The sequence below is a fragment of the Centroberyx affinis genome, unplaced genomic scaffold (assembly GCF_046629955.1).
Source record: "Centroberyx affinis isolate AG114_WGS23_722 - 3 ecotype Tasmania unplaced genomic scaffold, CSIRO-AGI_Caff_v1 ptg004226l_1, whole genome shotgun sequence".
NCBI classification, from domain to species: Eukaryota; Metazoa; Chordata; class Actinopteri; order Beryciformes; family Berycidae; genus Centroberyx; species Centroberyx affinis.
Window position 1 is genome coordinate 12,884 of NW_027281968.1, and position 16,676 is coordinate 29,559.

The 16,676-nt window shown below is 41.7% G+C and overlaps 2 protein-coding genes across 2 annotated transcripts; one reads left to right on the forward strand and one right to left on the reverse strand.

The window, feature by feature from the left end:
- Window positions 1-74: 74 nt before the first annotated feature.
- On the forward strand, window positions 75-10,289 carry mpi (mannose phosphate isomerase). Its single transcript, XM_071543114.1, has 8 exons — window positions 75-99; window positions 596-723; window positions 3,958-4,158; window positions 4,906-5,047; window positions 5,764-5,943; window positions 6,977-7,150; window positions 8,329-8,537; window positions 9,844-10,289. The coding sequence occupies exons 1-8, from the start codon at window positions 84-86 to the stop codon at window positions 10,060-10,062; spliced, it is 1,269 nt and encodes a 422-aa protein (XP_071399215.1). The 5' UTR covers window positions 75-83; the 3' UTR covers window positions 10,063-10,289.
- Window positions 10,290-13,422: 3,133 nt separating this feature from the next.
- On the reverse strand, window positions 13,423-16,393 carry plex9.2 (PML-like exon 9.2). The gene is made up of 2 exons (XM_071543115.1): window positions 16,321-16,393; window positions 13,423-14,278 (listed from the first exon to the last, which is right to left on the reverse strand). Exons 1-2 carry the CDS (start codon window positions 16,391-16,393, stop codon window positions 13,593-13,595), a joined length of 759 nt encoding a protein of 252 aa, XP_071399216.1. The 3' UTR covers window positions 13,423-13,592.
- Window positions 16,394-16,676: the final 283 nt, after the last annotated feature.

Genomic DNA, 16,676 nt, shown 5'->3' on the forward strand with positions numbered 1-16,676 from the left:
TTTATTTTTTTTAGGATTTACTAGTTCTTTAATAGCTCTCGTGTCGTGACGTCATCGGCGCTCTGACAGCCGACGTCGCAGCCATGGAGGAAGTAAGAGGTGAGTGAGACTCTCTCCTTCATCCCGTTTCAAATCATTCATTCTGCGGATACGTTTCGAAAACCTATCGGTCCAGTAACAGTTTATTAACATGATACCGGATCGATTTATGAGACCGAATGGCTCGTTATCAGCGAGCATCTACATCATTAGAGCTGATCGATTGTTTGTTTCACGAGGGAGCGGTAGGCTTTTATACGCTTTGAAATGACAATGGTCATCGCTGTGTGTAAATGTGAAGTAATCATGTGTCTTATATGAAGCCTGTCCGCTTGTTTTAAACCGAACAGGCTCAGTCGCTGATGTTTTGCTTTCAATGAACGTCGCAGAGTCAGCTGGCCGGGGGAGTAAGGGATCGTCGCAAAAGTGCGTTGTTTTTACGACAGTGTGTGTAGAGATTGGAGGAGGCCGCGCGATGCAGTATTGTATATTCACTTCTTTTGGTTTTTTAAAAATCTACAAATTCAACTTTTATCGTCTCGTTTCCCGTCCTCAGTGTTTCCGCTGACCTGTGCCGTGCAGAACTACGCCTGGGGGAAGGTGGGGCTGGACAGCGAGGTGGCCAGACTGGTGGTCGGCGGAGACCCGCTGGCTGTCATAGAGGATGGCAAACCCTATGCAGAGGTAAGACAGCTGTCAGTATTGAGGAGAGGGACTGTGACGGGAAGGTTTGCTGAGTCGAATCCCTGGACTGACCCCCGGAGCAAGGCACTTAACCCCCAGTTGCTCCAGTGGAGCTGCTGGGACACTGTGGTTGTAGGCTCTCTCAGCAAATCTTTCCTGAATAAATAAAAAGGTTTTAAAAAGTATTTTTGACTGTAAATTCCAGGTTGTAATCGGATTACTTCATTGTAATGTCAAACAAGGGAAACATGTCTTCCATGAATGATGCAGACACCCGCTTGGACCAATCAGTAAAAATATGCATCATCCCCCTCATGTTTTCTCAAATTGAACCAGTGGATTAGCAGTTATATTATGGCCTTTCAGAGTTTGAAATTTTAACCTTCAGTTATGAGTGTAATGTTTTTAAATGGAAGAGCACAGTGCCAAAATGACCCATCCCTCCAAATTTCTTCAAAATCGCACCACTGGTGTCTGAGATATCAGGTTTGAGTTTAAAAATTGAGTTTAAAAACTTTAACCAACAATTATACCGCTACATTATCATTTTTTAAACACTGGAACACAGTGCGAAGATGCATTGTCCCTCAAAGTTTCATCAACATGGTGCCAGTGTGTCTGATGTAACACGCTTGAATTTAAAATCTTGACACTTAATTATGGGCCTTTAATTGCAGGGTTCTCATTAAGCCAATTAGTGTCAATTTTTTGGGCACTGGAACACAGTACAAAGATGCATCATCCCTCTAAGATTAGTCAAAATCCGCCTAGTGGTGTCTGAGATATCACCTGAAATCCAGTATGATTTTCAAAGGTTGACATGCAGTGTCTGTCCTCAGGATGTTGGCAGACCTCTGTCCCTCCATGCCTGTCATAAGTCCTTCTTTATTTAGCTACAGTGGCTCTGGAGGGTTTTGTCATGAAGGTCAGGAGATCAGTTTGTGGCACTGGTGACATTTTCACAGTAAAGTCACGTTAAAGTCACATGCTATGTTTGGTCATATTCGCTTTCACGCCAACATACAGAAGGTGGTACGGATGCTTGAGGCTATAATGTGACATAATGGCCAGCAAGTCTGTCTGTCAAATGTTCGGCTAACTGAGAAAGATTGTCATGTGAGTGAATGGAAATATGTGACGATCAGTCAGACTGATTTGATCCAGTCATTTTACATTCTTATCAATAATCGTTTTATTACTATAAATGTTAAGTGAGAAGGGGGATTAATCAACTGTGATCCTATCCTGTGTTATTTAGTCTCCAAATTCAATCTGTTATATTCCAGTGGTTTTATTAGATTCTATTTTATTTTATTGTTAGAAATTGACATAAAATAGCAGTGATAAAAAGTTCAAAAAGGTCAGTGTGTGCAGATGTAATTGAAACCTGAGCTTGAAACCTGCTTATTATACTTTAGGTCCTCACCAAAATTAAAATTAAAATCATTATACAACATGAATGACAGGATTTACTGCAGGCATATACAGCAGTGTGAAATTACAGTGGAACAGGATGGAAAGTGCACATGTAATCAGTGTTATTATAAAAAAATCAGTGAAAATATGAGTCTGTCTGTTATTGGAATAGTACCTGGGTGACCAACACAGTACACCGGTTAGAGAGACTGTCCCATACCCTAAAGGTCACAGGTTTGAGCCCCTGCAGCAGCCAATGTGTGTGTGTGAAGTGTCCTTGAGAGACAGTATCCTACATTTACATTGAAGGCATTACACTAACCCTCTTACCCAGATTGATTTACATTGAGTGAGAAGGTTGGGTTTCTCCCTTCTCTCTGAGTGTAAATCACATTGGATAAGAGCGTTAGATAAATGCTGTAAATGTAAATGTGGGATGCTTAGAGGCCTGGGAACAACTTGGACTGCATAGAATAAAGAATAAAGGAATTGCTCGCTCAACCCCAAACTCTTCTTGATGCCTTCAGGGTGCAGACTCTTGTGCATACAGATTCAAAAAAGGAGTCCGCTCTACCGAATGAATTACAAATGTTTATTATAACGCACAGAAGCAGACAAAGAAACAAACGTGTTTCATCGCTAAAGCCTTCATCAGCGTTTCCCTGGGACTGCTACTGCTCCCGCTACCTCCACAACCTTTTTAAAGTTTTATTTACTCAGGGAATAGTTGTACTTTTGCTTTTTTGGCGCCCTCCTGCTTCACACTGTGTATACAGTTACAAACATTCACACACATTCATACAGTCCATTGGGGCAACTGGGATTTAGGTGCCTTGCTCACTGCTACTCATTGCGGAAGGGGTTATAGTGTAGAGCTGCAACAATTAATCGATTAATCGATTAGTTGTCAACTACTAAATTAATCACCAACTGTTTTGATAATCAATTAATCGGTTTGAGTAATTTTTAAAGAAATATAAGTCAACATTCTGATTCCGGCTTCTTAAATGTGAATATTTTCTGGTTTCTTTACTCCTCTATGACAGTAAACTGAATATCTTTGGGTTGTGGACAAAACAAGACATTTGAGGACGTCATCTTGGGCTTTGGGAAAAACTGATCCACATTTTTCACCATTTTCTGACATTTTATAGACCAAACAACTAATCGATTAATCGAGAAAATAATCGACAGATTAATCGTTAGTTGCAGCCCTATTACAGTGTTATTCATTCACTTTCCCCAGTCACATTCCCATTCCCAGTGCAGTAGGAATTTAATCCAGCAACTTTCCAGTCACAAGTCCGCTTCTGTAACCTTTAGGCCACTCCACCCTCCACCCACTGTGACCTCTGTTTAGGGTTCAAAAGCTTTTTATCAGATCTGAATCCAGCATTGAATCTGCTTATTGAATCTGAATCCTTTCGAATCCTTTATCAACCCTTTTTACATACTTTGTTGGGAAAAAGTTAAGTTAAGGTCGTTAAGACGTTCCGCTGGGGGACAAATTCGGGTATTCTGTGTATTTAACTTGGAACCGGTTCCTAAACAGAACCGGGTGACAGAACCCAACCCTACCATGACCAGGAGGAGTGATATGAAAATGAATGATGGTCCTGGATGAATAATATTCCTCCACCTGAAGGTCATGCTGAAGTCATCTCTGCTCTCTCTCTCTCTCTCTCTCTCTCTCTCTCTCTCTCCTCTCTCTCTCTCTCTCTCTCTCTCTCTCTCTCTCTCTCTCTCTCTCTCTCTCTCTCTCTCTCTCTCTCTCTCTCTCTCTCTCTCTCTCTCTCTCTCTCTCTCTCTCTCTCCTAGCTGTGGATGGGTGCCCACCCTAAAGGCGACGCCCAGATCAAAGACAACAGGATCGCCCAGACCACCCTGGGCCAGTGGATCGCCCACTTCCCCGGCTGCCTGGGCTCCAAGGTCAAAGACACCTTCCAGGGTCAGTTGCCCTTCCTGTTCAAGGTGCTGTCCGTCAACACGGCGCTGTCCATACAGGCCCACCCCAACAGGGTGAGTACACACACACACGCGCACACACACACACACACACACACACACATACACGCATGCAGTGTTCAAATTCTGCATAGTACCTGCCGATCAGTAAGTTGACTCAGCATTCTCAATTAGGAAATTGTTTAGTAGGCAATTTTGTTCTCCATCGGTATACTGAAAATGGCAGCATGTTCTACTGTTTTCCAAGTTTGAGTAGATGCTAAAGTAGAGATCAGAAAGGTGTAGAGCAAAATCTACCCATAATACTGTGCAATTTGATTCATGATAAATAGAGCTGAAACATTGGGCTCCAGAAGTAAATTTCCCATTCATTTTTCCCATAGAGAATTTGATTATTACCCATAACATTTTAAAGGTGTCAGGTAGATTTACCATGAGCTGTCAGGTTGGGAAACAACTATATACTGTATGTTCCTGTAGAATCCATCAGTCAATCTGATTTCAAATTCATTATTAAGAAATTGTGTTTTATTCCAGAGTATATATTGTGATATACTGCACTTCAATCCATATGGTTTGAAATGATGAATTCAGTAACAATTGTTTTAGGATTACCATATAGGATGTTGGTATGTTTAACCTACTGTATTTCAGAGTATACAGCACACTTGGTTATGGGTAGTTTTAGCAGTAGGTTTGTGTATGAATTGAACAGAATTTGGTTAGAGCAGCAGCACTACATGCTCTCTGCCTGCCCTCCTCAGTAACCCTCTTCCTCTTCCATCACTGTGGTCCGGTCAGGAGTTGGCTGCTCGTCTCCACGCTCAGTTTCCGGAGCATTACCCCGACAACAACCACAAGCCGGAGATGGCCATCGCTCTCACCCGCTTCCAGGGCCTGTGTGGCTTCAGGCCGGTGGAGGAGATCCTGGGATTCCTTAAATGTGAGTCCCGTAATCCCACTGGGTCATTAGATGGTTTTGGGTTGTCGGGCAGTGATTTAAATGTATGTAATGATCTGTAATGATATATATAATTTTTGAAATGTTGAACAATGAACATCAGGCAGTAAGATGGATTTTCCATGATGGAGGCATTGTGCTTTGAATCAAACCCTTTAAATGTATATGCTATGTTTGATGAGGTAAAGTGTTTTGAATGCTAAAAGTTGGAAGGTCCGACATCCGGGACTTCCAAGTCGGCTGCTAAACAGCGTTGCATTCATGTGCTGTTTTGTTTGAAAATCAAATCTGGAAGACAAACAATAATCACAGATGTCCTGCAGCTAAACAAGCTAATTAGACGAACTTCATTCAGACAAATGTTAGGTTAGTCTGGCTAACTTCAACTAAAATAAACTAAAATTATAGAGAAAACGTCTTTAGTTTTCGTCTTTGTCAATTTATTTCATACATAAGCCTAGTATTTTTAATTTTTGAATCTCGCCCCTGACAAATACCCCATATTATAAAAAAAAAGACTGAAACTAATAAAAACTAAACTAAAACTAAGCATTTTCAAAAAATAAAAACCAAACTAAACTAGCAAACCTGCTTTAAAAACTAATTAAAACTAAACTGAAATTGAAAACAAAAAGTACTATAATAACCTTGGTTTTTGTGTGTGTGTGTGTGTGTGTGTGTGTGTGTGTGTCTCTCAGCTGTCCCAGAGTTCCGTGCTCTGGTGGGGAACGAGGCGGCGGACGAGCTGCGGTGCAGCGTGGGAGACGCGGTCCGTACGAGCCAGGCGCTGAAGAAGTGCTTCACCAGGATGATGAACTGTGAGAAGAAGGTGTTTGTAGACCAGCTCAACATGCTGGTGAAGAGAGTCACCGAAGAGGGTGAGGAGGCCGGGGAACTCTTGGGCTCTTACACAGTAAATTCTTACTTCAAAGAACAGTAAGACCTTAGAGTCAAAACATTGAATGCTGTACTGGCTTAAATGTTGGACTGACTGTAAGAATTGTTGTTTTCACTGACTGAGTGTAAGAGTTTACCATTTTCAGTCTGTGCTTTCCCACTAGTCTTATTGGGATTGTATCTTAGATTATACTGTAGGTTATCCTATCCTTTTCCTATTTTGGCTTTGAAGATTACTTCACATCTAAAGAAGACATCCCATCCATATGTACCTCTACCACACTTTCCTTACCCAGAGAAAGTAGTTAAGGTACTAGCTGGTAGGGGAGAAGGGGATTAGAAGAGACTGACATGCAGATCGGTCAGAAACTGGATTTGAAACCACAACATCTTTACCTTTATGTCACTGCTCCACTGAACAGCACAGATGTTGAATCTTTTGAGAATTTCTAATAAGGAATGTGGAATTTGCTTTCAATGTGTATCACATATTGACGTTCAACTATAAATAGATTGCTCGTGTGGCAATAACCTTTTATGTTGACATATAGTCAAGGATCTAGTGTGTAATGAAGGTTTTCTTAGAGACTGAGCTATCCAGAAGCATATTAAGTAACTTAAGTCCTTGGTTGACAAAATGAAAAATCTTTTACAGAGTGGGGACTCTATATTTTAGAAATATTGAATGATGAACCCCACATAAGGATTTTTTCCAAAATGAGTAGCAGTAGTAGTTAAGTCAGTATCATCATAGATTTACAAGACAGCTGTCAGTTGAAACACTGAAATACTGTGCTGTAACATTAAAAAGACAGTAAAACCAATACAATAAACATCCTCATCAAAACATGATATTCATTAGATTAAAACACATCCAGGTAGTGCATAAAAGCACAGAGCAGCCATCTTGTGGTGGCACTCTCTATTCAAGTTGAAGCGTTTTTAAAAGGAACTGTTTTGAACCTGCTGTACCGACATATTCACTTGTGATCTGTGGATTTATCTCCCATGCAGCCGCGGCAGGGAAGGACACGTTGAGCAGCAACGGCGATCTGTTGCTCCGCCTCCACTCCCAGTACCCCGGCGACATCGGCTGCTTCTCCATCTACTTCCTGAACCACATGGTCCTGGAGCCCGGCCAGGCCATGTTCCTGGGAGCCAACGAGCCCCACGCCTACCTCTGTGGAGGTCAGTGGGCGCTTTGCGTTTACACTGCTGAGATTTAGCTGACGCTCTTATCCAGAGTGACTTACAATGACTACAATAGTAGAATAAGCTTAAATTCCTAGACTGTCAACATTACAAACAGCCAGCCAGTAGTCCAAGGGTCAGAGCCACAGCACCCACACAGTAGATGTGACAAATAGTCCAGTGTATGATAGAGAAGTGGCAGGTAAACAAATAAGAGCCAAGCAGAAAAGGAAAATTTTTTGTTTTGAGTTGAATTCTTTTCCTCCTTTGGAAAAACAAACTGTTATATGATATTCATTAGTCATGGCTAGATATTTAAAAACAAATCAGATTAGCTTCTGTTTTGTAAGCAAACATGCTGAGATGAGTCATAACATCAGTGATGTTACATGATGTTTTACTTTCATGCCAGTGTTATATCATAGAAGATGTCACATTTTTCAAATAGCAGTTATTTCATGTCAGAACACATTTCTTCAGTTGAGTTCTGTCTGCTATGTAGCGATGGGAGTTTAGGGAGTTTAGTCTCTTTAGTCTAGTCCTGCCAGAACCTTCTCTTGTGTTTATCCTCTGCCCCGTCTTCCTTTCAGCCTTCCTAATGTCTAATCCATCCCATTGGTGATGTGCCTTGCATTCCTTGCATTTTGTTTTTGTGGTGTATTTTTCTTATTCCTGTGGATAACTGGCCAAACATAGACAATGTGAAGTCAGATTTTCAGCTACAATGGAGTTGGATAGCAGAAATGTTTACAGCGATCTAAAACCTCAACGGTAAACGTCAGATTTTGGTGTCAGTCCCTCAGAATCAAAGAGCGAGGACTTCTCTCTAGAGCCGCCATTTTGCACCAAGAGACATTCAACAATCATACAGGGAGAAATCCATCGAAAACAAAACATGTTGTGGTTTGCTCTCTCAACGTTCTCTGGAGGTTGTCACAGGGCATTCTGGGAAATGTAGGAAATCATTAACTGAAGTAGAAGTAGATGAGGCAGCTTGAGGGAAAGTGGGTACATCAAAAAATTATAACACTTCATCAGAAATAACTACTGGAATTCACTGGACATCACATTGAGCATCTGAGGGTGGATTTTTCCTTCAAAGAGATAAAAAATGAGAGTTGACCACTTCTCTCCTTTTCCCTCTCCATCCATCCATCCATCTCTCATCCACCTAGACTGTATCGAGTGCATGGCGTGCTCGGACAACACGGTGAGGGCCGGCCTGACACCCAAGTACATCGACGTGAACACGCTGTGTGAGATGCTGAGCTACAGCCCCGCCCCCGCCGGCTCCAAGATCTTCCCGCCCGTCCAGGACGCCTCTGACCCCTGCGTCTCCCTGTACGACCCCCCCGTGCCAGACTTCACTGTCATGAGGATACAGGTAAGAAACGTCAGCTCACTCAATGACAGCAGCAGTCTGACACTTTACGAGTGTCATTCCAAAAAAAACAAAAAACATGACATCTACCACTACAAAATGATTGCTGGTATAAAAGTATAAAACTGACTTTGGATTATTGTTGAAGTTATTAGCAACCTGAACACTGTTGCTTACAAAATAGTAACAGTTTAGATTAGATAATTAGAGACAATATTTTTTTTAGGGCTGAACAATTAATTGAAATTTTATCAAAATCGCAGTATGGCATACTGCAATTTTCGTAGGAGGCGCAATATTTGTTAAAGGCGAAATGTGTGTCAAAATACCATTTTAAATTAAATATTGTCGTGCTGCAGAGATGTCCTGGCCTACACATCATATTCTACAGACTTAAGAAAACATCTTTGTTTGGTACAGATCCCTGCAAAAATCACACCATAATCATTTTAATACATTTTTCAATGAAAATGAGAATAATGATGTAAAAATTATCATTCCCTCTAATATCACAAATCATATCGCAATTGCAATATCAGTCAAAATAATCACAATTAGATATTTTTTCAAAATCATTCAGCCCTAGTTTTTTTAATATATTTAAGCAATGACCATCATAGTGTTTTGTAATGAAATCCTTCATTTATTAATTTGATCAATTTACATTTAGGAAATGTCTGGAGATATGAACAAAAGGATCTGAGAAAGGATAAGGAAAACTGTACTTTTGAATTAATGATGTGCCTGTTTAAAGTTTGTTGTATGAAAGTACAGCTGCACAATCATGACTGAGATACAAAATACCAGCACCACCATTAGTTCTGAGATTTGAGCTCATGAAACAATATTAAGGTTCGAGAAGAGAACATCATTGAAAAGCCAGTTTCAATCAGGAAATTTAAGCATGTACGCAGATTCACATTTATTTATTCCTAATGCCCAAAAAGTTGCATATTGCAACTGTTAAAAGTGAATAAACTCTCACCACCTTGTCTCTCTCAGAGTTCCAGACTCTCCCCTCAGGTACCCGTTTCAAGTACCGAAGATTAAAATAAACAGACACAAGCACTCATTTGTTCCAACAGCTATTAACTTGTTAAATAGATAGGCACTTGCACTTTGCTCTAGTAATACGTTACTGTAATGCACTTTACTTTACCCTAGACTACAACCCACTGCGATGTGTGTTTGATTATGTCTTTTTTTTTTTCTTAACTTTTGCATTGTTCTTTGTGTTGTCTATTACTGCGAATCAATTGCCCTCTGGGATCATAATAAAGTTGAACTTGAACTCCTGCCTCCGTCCCAGGTGCCGCCCTCGGTCAAGCAGTACACCGTGGCTCCGGTCGACTGTGCCGGCATCCTCCTGGTCATCGAAGGCGACGCCGCGGCGACTTCGGCCGCCGCCCTCTCCGACATCACCCTGAGGCGGGGCACCGTCCTCTTCGTCTCGGCCAACGAGAGCGTCTCCCTGCACATCACCTCCCAGTCGGGAATGACCATGTTTCGAGCCTGCTGCCTGCTGTAGCTGTGAGTGTGTGGCTGTGTGTGAAAGCTCATGCTACTCTACCTATAATTAAAGAGGGTTGTTGAGTACACCGGCTTGAATGAATGAGGTGTACGCTGCATTATGGGTTGAGGCTGATTGTTGTGCACTTTTTAGTAGGTAGTATGCAAAAGGAGCTTTCAGACACAGCATGCGAACGCCCGTCTGTGCCCGCTGCCCCGCCCCTCCGACCCAACCCACCCTACGGACTGCAGCTGGATTTGTAACTGGTTTTAACCTTGTTTTTAACCTGTAGTGGTGTAGGTGCAACTTATACCTCCACATTCTTCTTTTCCAGTCTATGATGAAGGTAACACACGCTCACACAAACACACACAATCTATATTTAATCTATTTTTTTAACAGTAATGAAGCAGAAGGGGGGAGGGGGGGGTGGTATGTGTTTACACTGGTGCAGTACACCGCGACTCACTGCGCTGTACATCTAACACCTACTGCTGTTGAGGACTGAGCATGTCTATTACTTTTCCCCCGATGAGCCAGTAGTTGTCTTCCTCCAGGATCACTGGTGGAGCCACCTGATGAATCATTTACTTTATTTGTATATTAGCGGTTGAGAATATATGGTGTAATACTGAGATGCCTGTGCATGTTTGACTTATAGCAGTAATACCAGAAAGGGCCTTCTTGACTGTGATAATGAGCCACAAACAGAGTACCAATCACAATAAAGTCTACCCTCCAGGGTATTATTGCTTTTATACAACGGTTACCAATGCATGTGTACGGTCTGGAAACATATCCTCAAAGTAGTGTACATCAAAGGACTTAACATTAAGGACTGAAAAAATAAATAAATAGGAGCAAGCAAGAAGGATCGCTAACTAGCTCCGTCCCATGAAGCTCGGCTGGCTAGTCACACTCTATAGGAATTATCAGTTGGAATGCATATTGACCAGTCTGACTGCTGGACTGAAACTACCTGTTCGTTAAGATTGAAAATGCACTACTGCTGCTTGTCGCATACTCATATAATTCAATACACACACACACAGGTGTTGTACAGTGTACAACAAAATGCTGCATTCAGTTTAGGGTTTTACAGTGTTGTAGGAACAAATCATACACAGTTATTTCTGTATTTCTGAGTATTTGCAGCCAAATGTTTCAGACTTTGTATGTTATGTTGTTTGTAGGCTATTGACCATCAACACTTGACATTAACTGCTCTGTATAAAATAAATTATCCCGGAAATAGCATTGTATTATAGCGTTTTATATCGCTAATTCTCAGTGATATCATGTGGTGAGTGGTTTGCCTTCACAAAATGGTGACCACTTTGACCAAGTAATTATTACATTTGGTTACAAGATGTTCGTACAATATTGTTACTAGATTATTTCAGTATGGTGCAAACTACTGTGTAAAATGACAGTACATACCAGGGTCGATCTGAACTCATTCAATTCAGGAAGTGGATTTTCTCCATTTTTTTCCTAAAATGGTTTATATAGCTTATCTTGAATCAAATATTTGAGAATGAATGCTCTATCAATCTGTCAACCTACCAATGAATAACTGTTTCACTTTACATTTTGAAGTGGATGAATGACTGATGAATGACCCAACCTTGGTCCAAGCTGTACCTGCTACATAACCATAAGAGCAGGTTGTTGTGGAGTTTTCTGGTGTTTAGCTGTGATTTAGCTTGAATCTCTAACCTTGTCCCTAATTTTGATGCACTAAATGTTGTTGCTAAAAAGTTGAACAATGGAAGAAACTTTACAGATAGAAGGATTTGAAGTTCATTATTAATCTGTAGCTTAAGTTCTTCCTTCATTATCTCTAAAATATAGAGCCTCCAGTTTCCTTTAAAAAGTCATACTTTTTTTTTATTTTGTGATGTCATTTTGTAGGAGGTCACCATTTCAAATGGTATCTCATTTTGAAATGAAACTCTTCATTTAACCATTTCACTTCACTCGTGTTACTGATCTTGTTTTAAGCCACCTTAGTAGTTTAAAGAGGTCCCTTTTCCTCCAGAGGGACTGTTTGCACTAAAGTGTTGTTGATATTTTTATTTTCAGAGTTTGAAATACTTTTGTCTGTTAATTTGTGTGTTTCAAATGCACACAAATCTGAAGGCTGCAACGGTTTTACCTCACTGGTTTTACTTAAACTGTCGTGAGAACGTTTCCTGGAATATTATTCTGCAACGAGGGCATGGATTAGCATTTTTGAATATGATGCTGTAGCATGGATCTGCAGAGAGCATCTGTATGTCAAACTGATTTAATAAAGCCCTGTTCTGTTACTATACTGCCTGCATTCTTTATTTTGTTCTGTCATTAGCCTTCATTGGATAAAACTTCCAATACAAGCAGCCGAAGACACACAGTAGAAATACAATAAATTTATTAGCAGATTTATTTAAAACTCTTGTGTATATAGAGCTTGTCAAAAGATGAGGTGAATTCAGTATAAAATTGTATATAAAGTTCTACAGTTGCCACACAACTTCAAAGCCCTGAGTGGTGAGACTGATTTTAAACAGAGTGTCAAAAGCAGAGATGCGTCTGCACATCCAGTGTAGCTGCTGGAGAGTGGAGCACCAGAAAATTGTTAAAACCCGCCCACTAATAACTGTCTTTTCACCATTTATTACACCAAAAAAAGGCATTTCAGTCTAAGCTTTTTGTGACAAAGAACCATTTTGGCCCGTCAGTGTTTATCGCAATAAATGGTGAAAAGGCAGCAAATGGCGTGTGCTTTTTAACAACCATCTGCCTATCAGAAAGAGCCAAGAAGATTCCTGCACACACATACTGAGAGGATTAAAGATATGAAACCTCAGCACCAACAGATCCTTTAGGGACGGTCTTCAATCTAATCACCATTGTAAAATAATTGAGGGAATTATGCATTCTTATATTGATTTCAGAATCCATATTACGCTTCTTCTGTAAGCTTCTGAAATCAATGTAAGGGTGTGACCAAAGCTTACAGATATGAGTCTGCAGATTGGCTTACAAAATCTTGGTAAATCTAGGTAGCATAAGTGAACTAAAGGCCGTTTCCGCTCCCTTAATGACTACCACTGAAGTGCCCATGAGCAAAGTAATTAACTTAACTGCTACACTGCAACTGCTCAGTGACCATAAGTACAAGACTGTAGTAGTAATGGGCTACTCCCAGATGTGCATGCATTGTTTGTAACCCTCCTTCCCCTTGCAACAACTTCCTCAGGCTGCTGTTGTAACACTCCATGTTTTCTGTTTCACTTTACTGAAGAAACTTTACTGAGGATAAACATGTTGGAAGTGTGTTTTCCCCCACTTTCTACCAACATCCATTGCCAGAATCTCTGAAAGCTTTAGCTCCTTTTGTGCTGGGAAAAACAACAGCCCTCTTCCTCTTTTGTGCCGTGAAGTAATCTGTTTGTGCCGTTCCTCATTCCGGCAGATTTTTAGAAAATCCAAAGATGCGGTGGCTCACAATATAAAATGTTACATGTACACCTTTAATGACACTAAATATTGGCAACAATGTTTCATCTGGCATCAAGTTCTGCGGCACGCTCCCCTTCGGTGCTTTCTGTGACCCTCACTGCCTGTCTGAAGTGCTCCCACAGCGGCCGCTGTCCTGGCAGCTTGCAGGCCGCTGTAGCTTTGGCAGCCGCGGACTTCATGAGCGGCTTGTTTTCCATGGTGTCCAGAGTGAAGCTATGCCTACAGATCAGCTCTGAGGCGGGCTGAAGCACAGTATAGAGCGTCTGCAATGCCCGCACGTCCTCCAAAGCATCGTGGGCCTTGTAGGTCAGACCCAAAACCTCCCTGACCAGGTTCTCCTGTCGGAAACTCTGCAGGCCGTGGTCCTTCAGCATCTCGCGGGATAGCGGCAGAGTGTCTAAGCAGCCCGAGACCGACGACCGAAACTCGGCTCTGAGGTCCAGTTCGTCGAGCGCTCGAGCCAAGAGCGGACAGTCGAAGCGGCGGATGTTGTGGCCGATGAGGAGGGGGCGTCCCAGCATGCGGAGGAAGGCTATGAAGGACACCAGGACCTCTCGGAGGGAGTTGGTGAGGACGAGCCGGCGATGCAGGTACAGTCTCTGTCTGCGGACCCTGAAGCCGGTCACCTTGGCTGCTCCACACTGCATTCTGCACCGAGGGACGGTGTACAGGTTGAGCGAGTGGCCTCCGCTCACCGCAGCCAGCTGGACGATCTCACAAGTCTGACCTGATGGGACGACACAACTGAAGAGATCATCATTCAGAATCTCTTAAATATAGAGCATACCGTGTGTAAACATGTCTGTCATTTTGCCAGCGGAAACGTAAAACTCATCACTTCCCCGGGAAAGACCTACCAGACACCAGGTGTTTAGAGCAGGAAATGTAACGTATGTAAAAGCGTTCATGAACTGGCTAGAGGTTGAATCACTGTTGTGGTAGCCTATATAAATTGGCGTTATAGTAGCCAAATGGGAATGTATTTACCTTCAAAAATTACCTGACTGTTTTTTTATTGTGTGTGCCATCAATAATATTGTAAGAGTGGATGGCACTTTTTTTCAAATGGTGGATGTCAGATTTTGGAAGTAAACTCCTCAGATGTTAACAAAATGACAGCAATGATTCATTTACTGGGACTCACATCAATAAATTTACACCCATATTGCTTTTTCTGTGCTAAACTTTAAATATTGGCCAATAATTGGATTATCCCACACATAGCCAGTGGTCACCCCTTTTAAATTGTGCATCTGCCCAGTTAAGTACCCATTAGATACTGTAGGTTAGATAGTTTAACAACAAACAACACTAAAATTGCTCTGTGTACAACTAGTTAAGATATCCAAGATAGTATGTAACTCTGGCTGAGAGTGAAAACTTACAATTAAACTACAAATGTATCTACACACGAGCCGAGAGCTTTCAGGGCACTTAGTTGTCCGGGGCTTCAGGTCCTCTGTTGGTTTGGTAATCCAGACATGGATCCAATCCATTATGTTTCAAGATCAATATAAGAGCATTAGTGTCTGTTCAGTGGATAAGTAAATTTAATATATAATCTATTGTTCTCAACTAAGTATCTGCCGATACCAACTAGCAATCCACTCCATCCTGTCCCTGATGTCTTTTGTGTTTTAACAGAGATCCCCATTTACCACCAGAGGACTCATTACGTCTTTCCATTCCTTCCTCCCATTCTGGCTTCCATCCACAACCACTCCAGACTAAAGATCTTAATCACTTTAAGGCAGGCATTTCCAAACCGTTTCATGTCAAGGATTCCCAGACTGGTATGGTACAGACCACAGACCCCATTTGATAGAGCGTTTTGTCCCAGGGAACCCATCTGAGTAGTATTTTGCTATCCGTCTCTACTCTTAAGTGGGGAAAGCGAAACCTCTGATCAGAATATCCATTCTTCTACATTCTCTTATCGTGCCAACTCCTAGTGAATGAAGTAACGGTGAAATTGAACTAACCCATATTTTGCTGGGGTTCCCCCGGTACCCTCTCAAGAAACCCATGGGGGGCCCATGATCCCAGTTTGGGAACCGCTGCTTTAATGTACAGGGATTTGTCATGGGGACACTGGTGCAGGAACATACACGACTCTCATGATGGTGCACATAGTACAGGGATAACAAGAACTCATATATTCTACGTCAAGCATCAAATGCAGAACAAAAATAAATGAACGCACCATTATCTGGGACAAACTGGAACAAGCAGGAGTAACATTTGGCTAGGCTTTTTTCTGTGCAGACTAAAACTAAATTGTCCTACCCTAGACAAAGTCTGAACAGGGTGAACATATAGTGTCACATATAGCCGGTTAGCACTATCAAGGTAGTGCCCAAAATGCCAAATCTCAGTTACGGGTGTGTTCGATGATTGATCAGTAAATGAATGTGTGGAGGTGTGTTGAGTTGTGGATGGGTAGACAGAGACGCTTGTCATAGATGGAGTAAAGTTGGTGTGGGGATGACAGGAAAGTGAAGGGGGCCCGGAGCCTCCTCCTGTGCACACTCCTGTCAATAATTCCTAGCTACGCCCCTGTATAGATCACTCTACATACATGTATGCGTTCAGCATTATATGAGATGTGCATTCATGCAGTATGGCCTGCAATTGGTTCCGCGGCATTACAATGGGACACAGTACCACGAGACAGTAGCACTCACAAAACATGCAAACGTTTTCTTGCAACATTACTACACTGCTTGATGTGTCATACATCCTGTTACAGCATGGGACAAATTATCTTACCGAGTCCAGTTGTCTCCAAGTCAAAGAAAACCAATGACTGGTGAGGGTTTGCAACTCCCGACGCTGTTTGCATCACGCCCAGGATCAGGACTAAAAACCTGTTTTAGACTGGGTTTGTTACAGTGAAACAAACTGTCTGGCCGAGTCGCTGGCAGTTCGTATAATTTCTGTCCTGCCGATGATATTATAGGGCATCTATATAATGTAACGCCTCATAGGGCCGATAAACGAGTCTGTTTTCCGCCTGTGTTCCGCGCCAGAAGATATAAAAATAAGACGTCCGGTCCGGTTTTTTCAGAATAAAAGCGCAATTTCTACCAATCCACAACGCTCAAATATTGACTAAAATAAAATAA